Source organism: Typopeltis vanoorti, chromosome 12 (genome assembly GCF_054136105.1).
Source record: "Typopeltis vanoorti isolate ZY-2024b chromosome 12, IOZ_Tvanoo_1.0, whole genome shotgun sequence".
NCBI classification, from domain to species: Eukaryota; Metazoa; Arthropoda; class Arachnida; order Uropygi; family Thelyphonidae; genus Typopeltis; species Typopeltis vanoorti.
This window is the reverse complement of record NC_143560.1, coordinates 123,528,553-123,547,688: the sequence shown is the minus strand read 5'-3', so window position 1 is coordinate 123,547,688 and position 19,136 is coordinate 123,528,553. Positions and strand designations below refer to the sequence as shown.

Sequence of the window (19,136 nt, the reverse complement as noted above, 5' to 3'; positions counted from 1 at the left end):
TATAGTCATCATTCGTGCTGGCATTGTGACCGTGTGTGTGTGTGTGTGTGTGTGTGCATAAAGAATTTTTTTTTATTTTGTGTCCAAATGTAGTGGCTGTTCTTTATTAACTGTACTACGACAATGGCCCCAATGAAGAAAAGGGTTGAAAAGGAAGGCAGTAAGAAGAAGGAGATGATTACGGTGGAAGTTAAGAAGGAAATCATCGGGAAGCACCAACAAGGTATGCAAGTGGCCGCCATCGCAAGATTTTATAAGAAGCCTACGTCGACGATTTGCACAGTATTAAAGAAGAACTAAGGGGGCTAGATATAGCAAAAGGAGTCACGAGAGTATCAAAACAACGGCCATGTATTCTGGAAGATGTAGAAAAGTTGCTTTTGGTGTGGATAAATGAGAAGCAACTAACAGGTGTGATACTGTGACCGAGAACTTGATCTATAAGAAGACAAAAGCCTTGTACGCTGACCTCGTAAGTAAACTGCCCGGTACGTCTACAGAACACGAAGAAGGCTTTAAGGCGAGCAGGGGATGGTTTGATAACTTTAAGAGGAGAAGTAGCATCCATAATGTTGTGATGCACGGAGAGGCTGCGAGAGACGCATTGGCAGCTGAGGCATTTGTTGCAGAGTTCCAGAAGCTCATGGTTTCCGAGTGTTACCTGCCGCAGCAAGTTTTTAATTGCGATGAGACGGTGCTTTTTTGGAAAAAGATCCCAAAGAGGACCTACATTACAGCAGAAGAGAATGAAATGCTCGGTCACAGGCCCATGAAAGACCATCTCACCTTCTTGATGTGTGCTAATGCAAGCGGTGATTTCAAAGTCAAGCCCCTGCTCGTGTATCATTCTGAGAATCTACGAGCCTTCAAGAAATGCAAGGTGCAGAAGAGCCAGTTAAAGTCCAACAGCAAGGCTTGGGTCACTCATATCTTGTTCGTTGAGTGGATTAATGAGGTCTTCGGTCCTGCACTGAAGAAATACCTTTTAGAAAAAAAATTGCCACTCAAAGTCTTGCTGGTTATAGATAATGCTCCTACTCATCCTCCAGGCCTTGAGGACGACTTACGGGAAAACCTTGGTGTAAAACTTTAAAAAGCTTTACACCAAGGCACTATTTCAGCGATGCTTCGAGGTGACTGAAGGAACTAACCTCACCCTCCGAGAGTTTTGGAAAAATCATTTCCACATCGTAAACTGCGTCAAGATCATCGATAAAGCCTGGGATGGGGTCACTAAGAGAACCCTTAATTCTGCTTGGAGAAAACTGTGGTCTGATTGCGTCGAGGGGTTTGCTCGTGAACAGGAGCTGCCAGTTGTTGATAAAATTGTGTCATTGGGGAAGACCATGGGACTGGAGGTGAATGAGGACGACATTCAAGAGCTGGTGGAGGAATATGAACAGGAGTTTACCACCGGCGAACTGATGGATCTGCATCACAAGCAACAGCAAGAGGTTATGGAGGAGATCTTGTCTGAGAAGGAGGAGAAAAAGATGGAGACATCCCTCTCTTCAAATAAGATTAGGGAGGTGTGGGAAACAGTGCAAAATTTTGAAGAAAAGCACCACCCGAGTAAGGCTGGGGCAGTGCAAGTGATGAATCTGTTTAACGAAAATACAATGTCATATTTTCGTGAAATCCTCAAAAGGAGGCAAAAGCAAGTGTCATTGGATAGGTTCCTTGTTAAAGTCGCACAAAAAGAAAAAGGTCAACAGATAGCAGTAATTCCATTAATGACAATGAAAGTCATCCTACCCAATACAATTACTGTAATATGTAATTGTAATGTAATTAATAAATTCGATTACTTTATGTATTCGAATTTATTAAAATTACATTTAAATAATAAAAATATAAAAAGGTATACATATACAGTACTGTATAAGGCATACGAAGGTATATGTATTTTGTATTAATCATTTTTATATGAATATTTTTGAGTTTTGGAACAAATTATCTGAGTTTCCATTATTTCTTATGGGGAAATTCGCTTTGATATACGAGTGCTTTGGATTACAAGCACATTTCCGGAACGAATTATGCTCGCAAACCAAGGTACCATTCTACTTGTATAAATCTTACCAGGAACGCTCAGTAGGGAAATACCTCTGTAATTCTTACATTCAGTTTTATTTCCCTTTTTTATATATGGACACTATGAGAGCTCTACTCCAATCATTGGGAATTCATTCCCTCTGCCCAGGCCTTCTGAACTATGCAGTGCAGTCACTGTAAGACGTTTATACCACCATAGTTCAGCATTTCTGGTCGAATATCATCTACTCCTGCTGCCTTTCCACATTTCAAGCCTTTGATGGCTTTTTCACTTCAAGTATGGATATGTATTCCTGATTGCATGTCTGGTCAGTGTTTTTTACCACTGCTTGTTTCATTTAGCAATTTTTCGAAGTAATTACTCCATACTTCAAGGATATCTTTTTATCCCATTTTAGAGATGATAAAGGTGACAACCTTTATCATCTCTAACTCCTTTTACAGCACACTTTTCTCCATTTCTAAGCTTCTTCAACAACCTTGAGAATATCTTGCCTCCTTCTTGATATTTATTTTCTATGTTCTTGCTAAAGTCCTCCCATCATGACTTTTGTTTAGTTATTTTTAAAGTGTTTAGCTTTCTTACATTTGTCTCTGTATTCTCTAAGAGCACAAGCTGACTTTTTTGCCAGGAACTTTTGATATGCTTTCTTCTTTTTCTTCACTGCCTCTTTAACTTCCTGTGTCTATCATAGAGTCAGATTTTTCTATCCTTGCAGACAACCTCACCACATGCCTCTCTGGCTGAATCAATCAGGATTTTCTTTAAGGTTAGCCACTGAATCTCCAAGGTTTGGTTCCGGTTCTCAAGTTCACATCGAACTTGAGAACGGGAAGAGCTGCTTAACTTTTATTCGCTTTAAAACTTTCTTACATCTTATTCTTTTCAATATGAAATTCAATTTTATCCTGCTCAAGACTGAGCAGTGATCACTTCCAATTTCAAATCCTCTGTATACTGGTGTCCTGTACCAGGGAGAAAACATCACTATCAACAATAACATAGTCAATGAGACTTTTCTTATTCCTTGCCTCTTCTCTCCATGTGAATTTGTGCACATTTTTATGTTGGAACATGGTGTTAGTAATAACCAGTCCATGTCCTGAGCAGAAATCCAACAGGTATTGCCATTATTATTAGCTTTGCTCTTTTCACCAAATTTTCCCAAAATAATATTTTTGTATGTCTGACAATCATTTCCTACTCTGCTATTTAGATCCCCAACAAGGACCAACTTTTCCTTTTTCGTTGTGTCAGTTGCTTTCTCAAAAAATTCCTCCACCTCTACCTTAGTAGAACCTTCTGTGGACCACTGGCACAAATAAGTCTCATTGTCCAGTTTCCCATTCTCATATTTGCCCACATCACTCTACTTGAGACTGCCTGCCATTCAAGATTTGCCTCGTATTTAGTGTTGAATACTATGGCTACTCCTTTTCCTTGACTGTCATTGTCAAAAAATAACATTTTGTATTTATTTCTCAGAAAGATCACCAGTTTTTGTCTTTTTTGTTTCAGTCAACCCCTATTATGTCGATCTGGTACTTATTCAATTCCTCAGCTAGCTCCATTTCTGTGCCATTCAGGCTTCTTATGTTGATAGTACCGAGTTTTAACTCTGGCGATGTTGAGTTGGGGTGTGCTTTCAGATTTGTTCCAGTAGCTGACTTTTCACTGTTTGCCTTGGTTCTCTGGTGAAAACAACAGGGGCCTTGTTTAACCGGTAGACACCCCAGCCGGCATGAAATTTTGTCATGTTATACCAACATTTTTTATTTTGGCTTAAACCAATAGGAATACAATTTGGTCGGCTAAATCCCAAATTGCCAGCCCATCCTCATTCAGTATCCAGGTAGATACCTAACAGGGTGCACCACAAGAATATGAGGATTGGATATAATCTCCATAGAAGAGAAAAATACTAAATGCCCATACATTCAAGGCACATCTGAAAAGATATCTAGAGTGCTTAATAAATATCAGCTATGCACCATATTTAAACTTTATGTGAAATTGGCAAATCTCATCTGTTAATCTAAGGATGGGAATCATGCCTGGTTAAACAAGATCACATCAACAACTTATCACATTCAAGAGTATATGAAGTGCCCTGTTCTTGTGACCTGGCTTACTATGGACAGACAGGAAGAACTGTTGACACCTGCCTTGGAGAACATAAATGAGAGATTGTTTTTGGAATTAGCAGTAACTTTAAAACAAATCTCAACAAGTAACAATTTAACAAAAATCTGGAAGACAGTAATTTTAAGATCTAATTAATACTTGTTTTCTCTCTCTTTATTTAACAATAGATGGCACCAATTGAGACTTGAGTTTTCTTGTGTTGTCTGTTACAATTTTTTTAAACTATTCCCACTGTTATACCAAACTTTAATTTAAGTACTGTGACAAACTGTTCTTGTGCTTTGAAGATGATGAATATAATACCAGCAAAATATCAGCTAATAAGTTAATAAATATGAATTATTTTCTTATCATTCTGTGTTATGAATCAATACCATTAAATTATCTTTTGTATAATGCTCTATTTACATCATATAACTGCAGTGTTTTGAAATGGTTTTCTTTAGGCACCTTGTCATATTCCTTTTCCATATCTACAAAACTATAGTACAGATCCTTGTCATATTCCCACATGATTTCTTAACTATTTGTTGTAAAGTGAAAATCTGATATTAACCTCTATTTGGCTGAACTCACCATGTTTTTTTTATCAAGTGTCTCTTCCACCACTTTTATCAGCCTCTTTTCAAGAATGCTTGCATAAATCTAACTTGGAACACTTAGTAGAGAAATTGTTCTGTAATTCTCACATTCAGTTTTATTTTTTATTTTTTTTTATGAATGAGAACTATGAGAGCTCTGGAATTCAACCTTCTGACCAGGTGCTATGAATTATGCAGTGTAGCTACTGCAGAACTTTATACCTCCATATTTGAGCATTTCTGGTTGAATATCATCTACTCCCAATGGATTTTTGATTAATTTTTCTGCCTCAAAATATTGATATGTATTCCTGTTTGCATTCTTCTTGAAAATTTTCTATTGCTGTTCAGCCACTGTTTGCTTCATTTATGTCTTTCAAAGTAATTATTCCATACATCAGATATCCCTGTCTTCAGTTTTCCTGTCGTCTTTATCATCTGATTACTTTTGAAGTACTCTTTCCTCCATTTCTAAGCTTTTTCAATAGCCTCCAGAACATTTTACCACCTTCCTGATATTTATCTTCCAAATTCTTACTGAGATCTTCCCTGAATTTTGTTTAGCTACTTTTATACACTTTTTCACACATAGCTTAGCTCACATTTCTCTTTTAGGGCATTTGTCACCTTATTTGCTAGAAACTTTAAATATGATTTCTTCTTTTCTATTACTGCTTCTTTAAAATTCTGTGTCCATTATGGTGTTCTTACTTTTGTATCCTTACAGGTAACTTCACCACATACCTCCTTAGTTGAATCAATGTTTTCCTCATAATTTGGCTCTTGTTTTCAAAATGCTTCATTTTTTTTCTTCAATAATCCTCTGTATACTTTTTTTTATCCTGAACCAACATAAAGATATTCTATCAAAAATAAGTTATTGAAGCTTTTCTTATTCCTCATTATCTTCTTTCCAGCTAAATTTTTGCACATCATTATGTTGGAACATGGTGTAAGTGATGACTGATCCATGTCCTGAACAGAAATTCAGGGTTTTGCCCTTTTTCTCCAAATTTTCCTAACACAGTTTTATTTTTCTGGTATTCATTTTCTACTCTACTGTTTAGATGTACAAGAATCAGCTTTTCATCTACCTTCTATAATGATTCAAAAAATTTCTCCACTTCTTCCTTAGTAGAACCTGCTTTGTAGCTATTAAGGCACAAATAAGTCTCATTTTCCAGTCTACCTGTGAAACTATACTTGATACTGCCTGCCATTCGGGATGATTATCTTCATGTATGGTTTTGAAGATAATAGCTACGCTTTCCTTTATCTGGTCATCATTGCTTAAATATAGCTTCTTGTAATTGTTATTTAGAAAAATCTTACCTATCTTTGTCCCCTTTGTACCACCAGTTATGTTCAATGGTACTTCTCTAATTCTTCTGCGTTCCACTTCTTTTCTGTTGATACTGCTTTTGTTTATGGTGGCTATCTCATAGTCTGCTCCAGTTGAGTTTGATCCATTTGCTGACGTCTCACTTTTCACTCTACTCTGATGAAAGCATTAGAAGGGGGGGGGGGGTCTTGTTTAACTAGCCATCACCCACAGCTGGTCTGACTATCATGCTGTCAGATAGTACTATATAATTTAATTAAGTTTACAGGATTATTACTAGTTTCTTAACAATTTCAAACCAAATTAATCTGTTATTTGCCATGTCTTAACACTGTCAGATATTGGATTTTGGTCTCTTAAGGCACTAACTGCAATCCATTTAGATCTTGGTATTTCTCTTGAATCTTTTTCCAGCTATTCTGGAATCAAACACTTAATTTGTTAATCTTTTTCCCTCCAATTCTGTTTAATTTATCATATCACCTTATGTTAGCTCTGCTCACAAATTCTTCAATTATGATGCTCAGTTCTTTTCAAATGTCTTCATTTTTAATATTATTCAGCCAATGATGCTACTGTTCACTTTTCTTATAATTCTCATACATGTAATATATTTTGAAGATGTAAATGGAAAGGCTGAAAAGGATAGCATTAAATTTTTTTGCAGATTTAACTGCTTTGATTTTATGTATTATATTTATTAAGTGAAACTTTAGATGAAATGAAAGCAATAAAATTCTTAATTATAAACCCCTTTTGGGTTACAAACTATATGCAGCTACCTACATAGATCTATTTCTTTACTACTATTTACCATTACAGATATACTATGGCTAGGTAGTTAGAAGTGAGATTAGTCATTTGATCCAATATCATCTTAATTTGTATTACCGAGCAAGTTTAGCACAATTGTCTCCTATCAACCATCTGACAAATTCCTTGTCGGATGGTTGATAGGAGAGCTGGTGTGCTACATTTTAGCTGCTTTAAAACTATTATAAAAGAAGTGTGAAACAATTATCTATCAATATGTTATATCTCAGCAGGATCAGAAAAAACTTTTGTTTTGTTAACCTTATCTCGCCAATTCTGTTTATTTTAACATGTCACCTTACCAATTCTGTTAAATGCAATGTATCGCCTAACAAGCAGAGCTAATATGTTAGCTCTGTTCACAAATTCTTCAATGGTAATGATGTCCAGTTTTGTAACATTTTTAATATAATCATAACTCTGGAGTTATCTGCTTGCTGTAATCTACTATTGTAATATATTTCTAAGGTATATAATTGGAATGTCTGAGAAGGCAGGAAGGGAAAGCTTAAGTGCTAAAATCTGATATTATTAATTAATGCCACCTACCTTTATGACAACGAGGTCCAAAAGGATCACCTACACCACTACCAACAAAAATTTTTCCATCATCTGTAGATAAAATAGAAAATAAAACTATTACAATCAATGCTCAATACAGTTAACTGACTCAATGAAACATATTACAGAAAAAATTCTAACCAAAGCCCTATTGTAACAATGACATTTTAAAGGAAATATTTAAAGGAATAATTTATTATTCCTAATAAATTATTTCAATAAGAGCACATCCATATTACAGATATATCAGTCAATAAGCATGAGAAAAACTGAATAAATGAATAATCACATCGCTGATTTTGATTTCAGCAAACAACCAGACTTACAGCAGAGGCTAATCTTGTGAAGTATGTGAAAACAAAGAAAACACCTTTTCTTTCATTGTTGCGCAGTGATCAGCATTCGTTATGGAAGAATTATAGAGACTACTACCAGATTAGAGTAATAACTTTTATATAAACCAAAATATCTTGAGCCACACACAAAATGACTAGAGATCAGTTTCAGTCAAATTATTCTGTAATTAAAAATATACTGGTAAACTAACAGCATTAGTGGTGGCCCCAATATTTGAAATAAGGGCTGAGGTTGTTAAATTATTGCCTAGAGTCTTGGAGTAGAGAACTGCTGAAGACTTATAGTCATTTTCTCAAATAAAGAGCCAAAAGGCTTCACTTTGGTGATGCAAAATTATATAGTTCCTTAGTACTGAGGGTTTTTGATCTATTAAGTTTCTGCCTGGTCTCTCACAATAACTAATGAGTTTGAAACAGCTGTCAGGCCAGTGAAACCTTGTTAAAATGGACCAATAGGAGATGAATATATCGATGCTAGCATTCATGTCACCTATAAGGTTTTGGCTAGGAGCAACTCGTAGTATGTCAGCGAGTGTATTCCTGTTAGGCTCTCTGGTCAAATTTTCACACGAAACTTTTATAATTTCTGTATTCGGCTTTTAAATAATGTTGGATTTAATATCCACTTAATTTATATAACTTATAGTCATAACTTGTGACTAATTTAAAACATATAAAAGCTCTGGAGCAATGTCCTCCAAATTTCTCCCCTTAAAACCCGAAATTTTGCTTGGATATATTGATGAAATTTTTGTTATCTGGCCCGAATGTTGCTATACTTTAAAAACCTTCCTCAATCACTTGAACAAATAACATAAATGCATGCAATGCACCACTGAAATTGAAAAAGTACAACACGCATTTCCATTTCTGGATACACTTGTCACACATCTCCCCTCAGGCAGCCTATCTTCCACAGCAAGCCTATATATACCAGTCAATATGCAGGATTACCACTACAACCTAACACAAAAACTTGGAGTCATTTTCATATCAAAAATAGGGCAATAACAATTTGTTCTGATGAGAAAGCCCATCATTATCATCAAATTGTACAGGATACTATGATAATACTAAATGAAAAGTTTTTATTACTAATACCCGTTGACAATTTTCCTTCAAATTAGTCTTTCTTTTAAGGTTACATGGTGGTCAGTATTCATAGTGAAGAATTTATGGAGACACAACACATGTTAGAATAATTACTTTACTTAACATTAGGAAAGTAACATTCTTCCACATTTCAATGAATCTGGTTCTTCCACTGATGCCATCTGTTCACGTTCTGAATTTTCCCAGAACTCTCATATCTGTGTTATCTAGTTTCTGATCAACTGTTCTAATCAAATCTCAGATCCATCAGGTAAAATTCATTTCAACAATACCCTGTATTCAGTTAGTTTCTCTTTTCTTCCAGATAAATTTATTCAGTTAACTCCTCAACATACCAGACAGACATGTTCTGATGTCTATTTCCATATTTAATTTGCCACCGTCACTAAAAATTGTGCTTAAATAACTGAAACATTTTACTTGTTGTACAGGTTCTCCATTCAGGATGCAGCTGATGTTTTCAATGTTCTTGCCTATTTTCATATTCTATCTTTGTATTGCTGATTATTTTCATGCCAAATTTGTTATAGCAGTTATTCAGTTTAATTAAGGAATCATGAAGACTAATACTGGATTTATTTAAGAATATGACATCATCTGCATAACGTGAAGAGCAGAGATTAACCTCTCTAATTTTGATATGAACAAGCTCTTAAACATGAATTACATATTATCAGCAATACTTTTATAAACAATGGCTACAGCAAAAATATTATCAACAAAATTCTTTACAAGGCTACACCTAAAAATATATATATACAGTAAATTATAGTGGCAAACTCTGAAGAAGGCACTGATTGATTCAGCTAGGTAGATATGTGGTGAAGTTGTCTGCAAGGATAGAAATATAAGAAAACCATGGTGGACACGAGAAGTCAAAGAAGCAGCTTTGAAAAAGAAGAAAGCATACCAAAAGTTTCTAGATATCTAGAAATTGTAAGAAAGCTAAGCCATGTGTAAAAGTAGCTAAACAGAAGTTGTGAAAAATAAATATCAGGAAGGTAGCAAAATGTTCTAGAGGTAACTGAAGCAGCTTAGAATTTTTATTTTTTATTTGTTAATCTGAAGCCTGGTTGTCTTGGCTGCACTCCTTTTGGTCTGAGACTCCAGACAAGTGCAGAAGTGGGCGGCTTCCTCGGGGCGTTTCCTGGACACCTTCGGGTGACTAACTGGCTCACTATGCTATTCCTCCCTACTAGGACCAGCACCTCTGGTAGGGTTAATTTCCTTTCGCTACAAGTAATCCAAGGAAGATAGACTCCAACTCTGATTGAGGCAGGAAAGTTTTCAGGAGTTTATCCCAAGGTTGGTCGGCGAAGTGCCAGTCACCTGTCCCAGTAGCGCCATCCAGAGCAGAAGACCTACTTGTGATATCTATAACCAGCCCAACAGTTTCAGCAAGAAACAGTGCATCAGTGTTAAAGCAGCAATGAACTTGAGATATTTCATTTTTTGTTCTGTCTGCAATTGTGCGTTCATCACAGCAATTAGCCTTAGGGTGCACTGAACTTCCAAACATCCATCAGAAGCCAATGTTGCTATAAGAATGGAGCATGTGAAGGCATGGTGGAACAAAGAAGAAGAAAAGTTTGCCTTTTGGCGAAAGGTGTCAAGAAAATTGACGAGGCCCTGGCTGAAGTTTTTTCCCCCCATCTTTCATCTGATGCCATCAAGAGTCACAGGAGGAAGGCTGGTCCAAGAAATGGTGAGGCCTCCTCTCCACGATGGTACGGGTAATATGTCCTTATCTCCCGTGCTGTCCTCCATAACATCCGAGTTCTATTCTTCTTCTTCCAGGGATGTATTCTCTACTTTGAACCAACAGCCAGTACAACATCGGCCTCAACGTAGTTCATCAAATAATGTATCTAGATGGAAGCAAAGGAAAAGGACTTATGCAGGTATGCAAGCCCTCTTCTGCAACAACATATTAAGCATGACTTTCATCAAAGAGCCTTTATCCGTTCAGATGGCTGTGCCAAAAACACAGCCATCTCCTTTCCTCCCTTCTTTGGGAGGAAAGGACAATGAACGATGACCTCATTCTCATGGCCTCTACTAAAGCAGGCCTGCAGGAACTCCTTGACTGGGCAGTTGACTTTTTTCATGTCAGAGGCCTTAATATTAATGTACAAGTCCTGCTTTTTAGCCTTTGTCCCTTCAGACCATGACAAGAACCATCATCATCATCATCATCAAATTCCTGCCATGTACCCTCAAGGGGTGTACAGGATATGACAGTACTACATGAAAAAATTACATCATTACTAACTTCCTATCTACAATTTTCCTCCAAATCAGTCTGTTACTTGTCAAGACTCCAACATTATCAGATCTTATATTTCTATCGTCTAAGGCACTTTGTACCGTATCAATCCACCTATATCTTGGTCTTCCTCTGGGTCGTTTTCCTGCCAACCTGGCAGAGAATACTTGTTTTGCTAATCTTTCCTCGCCCATTCTATTTAAGTGACCATACCATCTGAGATTAGCTCTACTAATGCATTCCTGGATGCTGACAATGTCCCTTCAGACCATGACAAGAACCATCATCATCATCATCATCATCAAATTCCTGCCATGTACCCTCAAGGGGTGTACAGGATATGACAGTACTACATGAAAAAATTACATCATTACTAACTTCCTATCTACAATTTTCCTCCAAATCAGTCTGTTACTTGTCAAGACTCCAACATTATCAGATCTTATATTTCTATCGTCTAAGGCACTTTGTACCGTATCAATCCACCTATATCTTGGTCTTCCTCTGGGTCGTTTTCCTGCCAAGTTTTTCCTGCACAATAGGTTATTCCATTCTTTGACCATACTGGAAGAATGGATAGAGATACTTGGGTATCTTCTTCACTCCAAAAGGAAGATCTTCTGTGTCTTCAGCCTTGGTTGCTGGGCTTACTCTTTTGAGGAAAGCTCCTCTGAAGCCACAGCAGAGGCTCTTTATTCTGTCTAACTATTTACTTCCGAGGTATTACCACAATTTGGTGCTTGGAAGAACATATGTTTTGGTACTATCCCAAATGGATAAGGCAGTTCGCTCTGCAGTGAGATCTTGGCTCTGCCTACCTCCTGACACCCCAGTGGTGTATTTTCATGTTGGAGTGAAGGATAGAGGGCTCGGTATTCCATCTCTCTGCTGGTTGATTATGCGACTGCATTTCATCCAGTTAGCAAAGCTTCCTCCTTGCCCATCTGTAGGGAGGCTTTCCATAGTTCTATTATAGTGACAGCATCAGCAGAGCATAAGAGTTGGGCATCTCTACTTCATGGCTCTGTCGATGGCACTTCTCTTTGTGAATCTTACAAGGTGCCCCCTCAACATCAGTGAATTAGGGATGGTACCAGATTACTACCAGGATATGAGTATGTAGACCATTAGGACTAGAATTAATGCCCTGCCCACGAAGGATCTATACAGCTTGCTGGGGTACAGATGACATTAATAGGGCTGGCTGCAGGTACAGCGAAACTATCTCACATCTCTCGGTGTTGTTTTAGAACACATGGAATCCGTGTACTGAGGTATGATGACGTGGTCTCCATATTAAATAACTGTTTAAGAAATAAAGGTTGGGAGACCATGATAGAACCTCACTTCCATACAGAAGTAGGCATAAGGAAACCAGATTTGATAATAAAGAAAGAAAATGTAAACCTGCTTCCTTGTTGAAAGGCAGATGCCAGTTGAATAGGATAGATTGAAGAGGTGATACAGGACAGGTATTGGTTCTGGGGTAGTGAGCAGGTGTTTGCATCAGAAGAATTGAAGCAGTAGTCAGACCATGGGAAGTAGGAATAGAAGTCGCAGAAGTCCTTCCAGCTGGCACTCTTCTAATGCCAAAGGACACAAAAGACTGTGAACTGGTGGGTGAAAGCTGTTCTGTGGCAAAAGAGACTTCCTTATTAGGAAGAGGTCAAGTGTGTTGGCAAATTGGTAAAAAAAAGAGATGATAAACATCACATGAAAACTGAAGATAAGATCATATATATCAGGAGGAGTAGTATCAGTAATAGTAATAGTATAATTTTTTGCAAATGGCATAAAAAGAGAGATGATAAACATCACATGAAAACTGAAGATAAGATCACAGATATCAGGAGTAATTATTTTGAAAGACTACTAAACGAACCAAGCAGTGACAGAAACGTACTAGAAAATTATCAAGACGAATGCAAAGAGGAGTAAATACCAATACCTCAGGTGGAAAAAGCAGTCAAAAACTTGAAATGTGAAAAGGTAGCTGGAGTAGATGATATTTGACCAGAAATGATTCAGTATGGAGGTATAAAAGTTTTGCAGTGGCTGCACTGCATAATTTAGCGGGCCTGGTCAGAAGATCGAATTCCCGATGACTGGAGTAGGGCACTCATAGTAACTGTCTATAAAAAAAGGGAATAATGCTGAATGTGAGAATTACAGAGGAATTGCTCTACTAAGAACACTACTAAGTGTTCCAGGTCAGATTTATGCAAGCGAACTTGAAAAGAGGTTGAGAGACATTATGAAACAGAAACTTAGAGAAGAACAAGCTGGGTTCAGGCCAAACAGAGGTTGGCAACATCAGATTTTCACTTAGAGAAACACTCAACAAATAGTTGAGAAATCGTGGGAATATGACAAGGATCTACAAAAGTTTAGTTTTGTAGATCTGGAGAAGGGCATAAAACAAGATGCTCATCAAAAAGCTCTTCAAAATACTTAAATTATGTGGGGTGAATGGAACATTATACAGAGTAATACATATGAGGGTGGTCTAAAAAGTTCTCGGCTTTGACCATAGATGGCAACACTATCGGCAAGATTTTTTATTTGAGCATCAGCATCATAAGCATCCATGTGAAATTGCAAATCATTCTATCAAGTAGTTTGTTTTATACAGCCGTCTCAAGCAAAAGTGTTGTCTGTATCCCTTGAAATGGATAAAATTGAGTATCGTGCAGTTATAAAATTCTTTGTAAAAGATGGTTTAACGGCAAAAGAAATTCATTCGAAGTTCATAAAAGTTTATGGGCACTCTTCTTCATTTTCGACAATTAAGAAATGGGCTGCCGAGTTTAAATGTGGCCGTACCAGCGTTGAAGATGAACCACATGAAGGATGTCCAAAAAGTGTAACAACACCAGAAATCATTGATCAAGTGCACGATATGGTATTGGATGACTGGCGAGTCATAGTGAGTGAAATTGCTGAGACTATAGGCATTTCAAAAGAACATGTAGGATACATTTTGCATGAAGAATTGCAAATGAAAAAGCTTTGCACAAGATGGGTGCTGCTTGCTCACAGCAGATCAAAAATGCACTCACATGAAAATCTCTGAACAGTGCTTGGATAGTTTTAAGAATAAAACTGATTTTGTGTGTTAATTTATTACTATGGATGAGACTTGGATTTGCCATTACGAACCAGAATCCAAACAGCAGTCAAAATAGTGGACAGAAGCTGGCTGTTCAGCACCAAAGTTGGTTCTGTCGTGACGACCTCTTCTGTGTCGTGTTCTAAATCTATCTAGTTTCAAGTCACTTTTATGAATAATACAACTAATTACGAAATGATCACCGATCCAAAAGTAGTGAAATTTATATTTATACTGCGCCACCCTATTCTTAGATTAGTCTATATAAATAGTAGGATCAGTTCTAAATTAAGTTAGCAGTCATCTCATTAGGCCGAATCATCTAATATCATTTTTACTTGGGGTTCCTGCAAGATTCGAATGTTTATGAACGGTGCAATAATAAGGAATTCAGGCAAACACAATATTTAGATCAACAAAATAAAACATTTAATATATGATATGGTTAACAAATACAAGAACTCTATTTTAAAATGGAACTATACAATTAACTTAACACATCTTCTTAGGTCACTGATGCTAATTCAATGTTCTAACTTTCATATACTATTCACAGTCTCAAAAACACAAATCTTCTTATCTCAAGTTAATATAACAATTTCACATTTTATTCAGTCTTCACAAATCTATCAGCTCAATGTTTATATTCACAGCAGGCAATAAACTACGTAAGCTATATTCCAAGCAAATATATTCCCGGACCTTGAGCATCGGAGATATATTACAGTTAATGCTAGAATAGAGAAACTTATACAACTACTCTTACCAGACAAATTCTTCAATACATCAAATTATTGAGAGAGCACTTATGAATTAACTTAATTAACATTAGCGGAACTCACATAACAAATATTCTCCATAGTTTAAACTGTATTACTGTAAGTCGCACTTCACTATTCCAAACAACAGTAATTAGGTACTAATATCTTTTCCTGTTCACTTTTCTCCAAGTAATCAATATAACCTTTTCCTAGGGCAACATAGAATTTAATCGTAATCCAGATTAACTAGAACTAATCAGAATTTTCGCATTGACTGTCCAGTTTCCTTTTATCTGATTACAGCATCAACTTTTCTTCATAACACCAGCAGATTTCGCTTATAACATTAAACTTTATGTTTCACTACTTATAGGTTCACTTCCGAACACTATACTCATAAATTTCTGCCGTGAGGATTATATAATCTTGGTTCTGCAAAACTCTCTCCTCCTTCTTAATAATAATTCTTCTCTATCTCTCCTATCTATGACCTTCCCTCTTCTCTATATATCTATCTATCTGACCTTCACTCCCACCTTCCGTTCGAACGCCACGCTCTACTCCACTCGTGGTTGTTTACGCGTGCGTCTCCATGACAACAGACTGCACGTAAACATTTCGCTAATGTAATGTATGGTCTATTATTATTCATGAGTGATTACATAACATTAAATATTTCACAAAATAAAACAACAGAATATTTAAGCTACTTCTTTAACTTTTTGATTACGTATACAGTTAAATATAAATTAACACTTTATGTTACACCACATATATTTAGTTATACAAAATTCTAAACATATTATTATTTTATAAACTAATAATAGGTCAAGTTTTGAATAAATATTTAATTAGTAATTCTTAATTAAGGAATAATAAACAATTTTATATAAACCATGATTAATATTTAATAAGCAATGTTAAATGTGAATGAAAAAAAATAAATTACATAACATAGCTTCATTCACAATTTAACAGTTCCATCAACAGGAAAGGTCATGGCATCGGTGTTTTGGGATGCTAAAGGCATTTTGTTTATTAATTATCTTGAAAAGGGTATAACAATAACTGGGGAATATTATTCCGATGTTTTAACCAGAATAGATGAAAAAATTTGAGAGAAAAGACCCGGTTTGCAGAACAAAAAAAATCATCATCTATCAGAACAATGCACCTGCCCACAAAGTTGTTTTGGCAATGGGAAAATTAAGGGATCTGCACTATGAATTGTTGGAACATCCACCCTATTTCCCAGATTTGGCTTCCTCTGACTTCTAACTCTTCCCAAAACTAAAACTCTTCCTCGCTGGTCAGCGTTTTTCTTCGAATCAAGAGGCGAGTGCAGCTGTAGAGGGGTATTTTGCAAATCTTACTGAGAACCACTACAGTGACGGGATAATGGCGCTCGAGCATCGCTGGAATAAATGAATTAGTCTTAAGGGAGATTATGTTGAAAAATAAAAATAATTTTGAAATTATAAATTCTTTTTTCATTGTTAGGCCGAGAACTTTTCAGACCCCTGTAATCTATATTTAAGTTGTCAGTCAGCAGTTAGAACTAAAAAGGAAATACAGGAAGATGGTTTGATGGAAAATCACAGGTAAACCAAGGATGAACATCATCTCCACTGTTATTCATCATCTATATGGATCACATTATGAAAGAAAGTGGCATTAGGCCTGATATTAGAATTGGAAATGTCAAACATTGCTCTTTGCAGATGATGATGTACTCCTAAACATGTAGTGCAAGTTTCCAAGATTCTCTAACTAAATTGAATAACAGCTGTAACAAAATTGGCATGAAAATCAGCAATAAAAAGACTAAAACCATGAAAATTGGCAGGAATATAGAAAACTTCATCTGCATTCTGAATGAAGATCCTATAAACTTTTGGAGTGCTCATAAGTAATGGATAGATGTGGAGAAAAATCAATAATAGATTAATAATAATGTAAATATAATCATATAGTGCTGTCACAGTAACTCCCCCCCCCCGAGGTGTACATATCAGGAAAATGAGGGCGATAACGATGTCATGGAGAGATGAATGAGAAAGGAGAGGACTTGATTAATTTTTTGAAAATAAATCAACTGTTAATCACAAATACCTTATTCTACTGCAGGCCACAACACAAATACACCTGGACATCACCAAACAATGAAATCAAAAACTGTATAGACTATATAATCGTTAATAAGAAGTGGAAACTTTCCTTCCAAAATATCAAAACATTAAAAAAGATTGACATGATACAAACCATGAACTAGAACTCCTATCAGCCAAACTAAAAATCAGTTTCAAAAGGAAGAGAATAAACCACCAAAAACAAAAAAAGATAGACATCTCAAAACTCAATGGTAGCTTGACAAGATCTAACAATCAGAGAACATTAAATGAAAAATTAAATAATCTTGCTTTAGATACAGCCTCAGTCTTGGAAAAAGGGTAAAGAAATTATTAAAGAAACAGCAACAAAACACCTGGGCTACCAGACAAGAGTAAACAAAGATTGGCTTACACCAGAGATTTTGGACTTATGGGAGAAAAAAAGAATATCGAAAACTAACTTCTCAAAAGAAGATAATGAAGAAAACAGAACATTATACAAAAATTTGAAAAAAGAAATAGACAAAAAATGCAGATTAGCAAAAATCACATATTTAGAAGAAAAAGCAGGAATGTGTGAAGAAACATACAAAAAACATGACTTCAAGACCATTTATGAAATAGTTAAAGAGATAACTAGAACATACTCACCCAACCCAGTTTCAATATTGCAAAAAGATGGAACCAGAACAAGTAGCCGTGAAACAATAAAAGAAATATGGACTAATCACATTTTAAAGAAACATTTGCAGCTGAAGAAAACAGATCAAAATGCCTTCAAACCAAAAGAAACTTCTGACACAAAAGACATACTAAATGAGGAAATGCATAGAGCAATCAAACAAATGAAAAATAATAAAGCACCAGGCATAGATAACATTCAAAAAGAACTTCTAAGATAAAGGGGGAGAAAGCATAATAAATTACGTAAGGGAACTATTCAACAAAATACTAAAGAAAAGAAATTTACCAACAGAATGGAGAATAGGCCAGATCATACCCATCCACAAAAAAGAGATGTCAGATCCTGCACTAACTATAGACCTATCACCCTTCTAAGCCATTGCTATAAAATATTCATCTTCAAAACAGTGTTAAACATTCCTATGAAAAACAGATGGAAGAAGAGCAAATGGGATTTAGAAATAGCAGAAGCACAATAGATGCAATTTTCACATTAAACAGATCATATGAGTAACAAAAATAAAACACTTTACTCTTGTTTATTCAACTTCAAACAAGCTTTTGACTCAATAAACAGAAGCTAACTCATTAAATTTCTAGAAAACAGAGGGTTTGACAAATACATATTAAATTGTATCAAGAATTACTATTCAGAAACACAAGCAATAGTGAATTACAAAAACATAGAAACATATCAAATAGCATAATAATAAGTTTAGTTTAATCCTTCATCCAAGTGTGAGCAAACAAAGTTTGCGCCTGAAAGTATCTTCAGGACTGAGCTAAGGTGGTGCAACACCAAGGCAACTCGTGGTAAAGGTGGAAAAAGCTATCATCGCTCCTATCTCAGTATCTCCCATAATGCAAAGCACATCTCCTTGCAGATATGTGTAATACTTGCATTAAGGCAAGGGCCACTACCCAGACCGGTTTCGACCTTTATTGAGGTCTCGTCAGTGAGAGCCAGGTCCATTAGTGGAGACACCAAGGCAGAAGTAATGAGATGTCATCCCCACCTATAGGAGTTGCCAAAAGGTGTACAACCTTATTATTAAATTACTCCGAATTCAGAGAAAGATGTTGAGAGTTTATTTTTCACTTGGTTAGACTATAATAAGTTTAGTTTAATCCTTTATCCAAGTGTGAGCAAACAAAGTTTGCACCTGAAAGTATCTTCAGGACTGAGCTAAGGTGGTGCAACACCAAGGCAACTATGCTGTTGTGTGTGGTGATGTTGC

General features: G+C 36.1%; 1 protein-coding gene across 1 annotated transcript in view; it reads right to left on the bottom strand.

The window, feature by feature from the left end:
• The window catches only part of LOC150101200 (SPRY domain-containing protein 3-like), a 221,963-nt gene that overhangs the window by 46,381 nt on the left and 156,446 nt on the right, over positions 1-19,136 (bottom strand). The window contains exon 9 of the mRNA XM_090401360.1: positions 7,487-7,549. Within this exon, the coding sequence (XP_090257486.1) occupies positions 7,487-7,549 (63 nt within the window). The remainder of the gene's footprint in view (positions 1-7,486; positions 7,550-19,136) is intronic.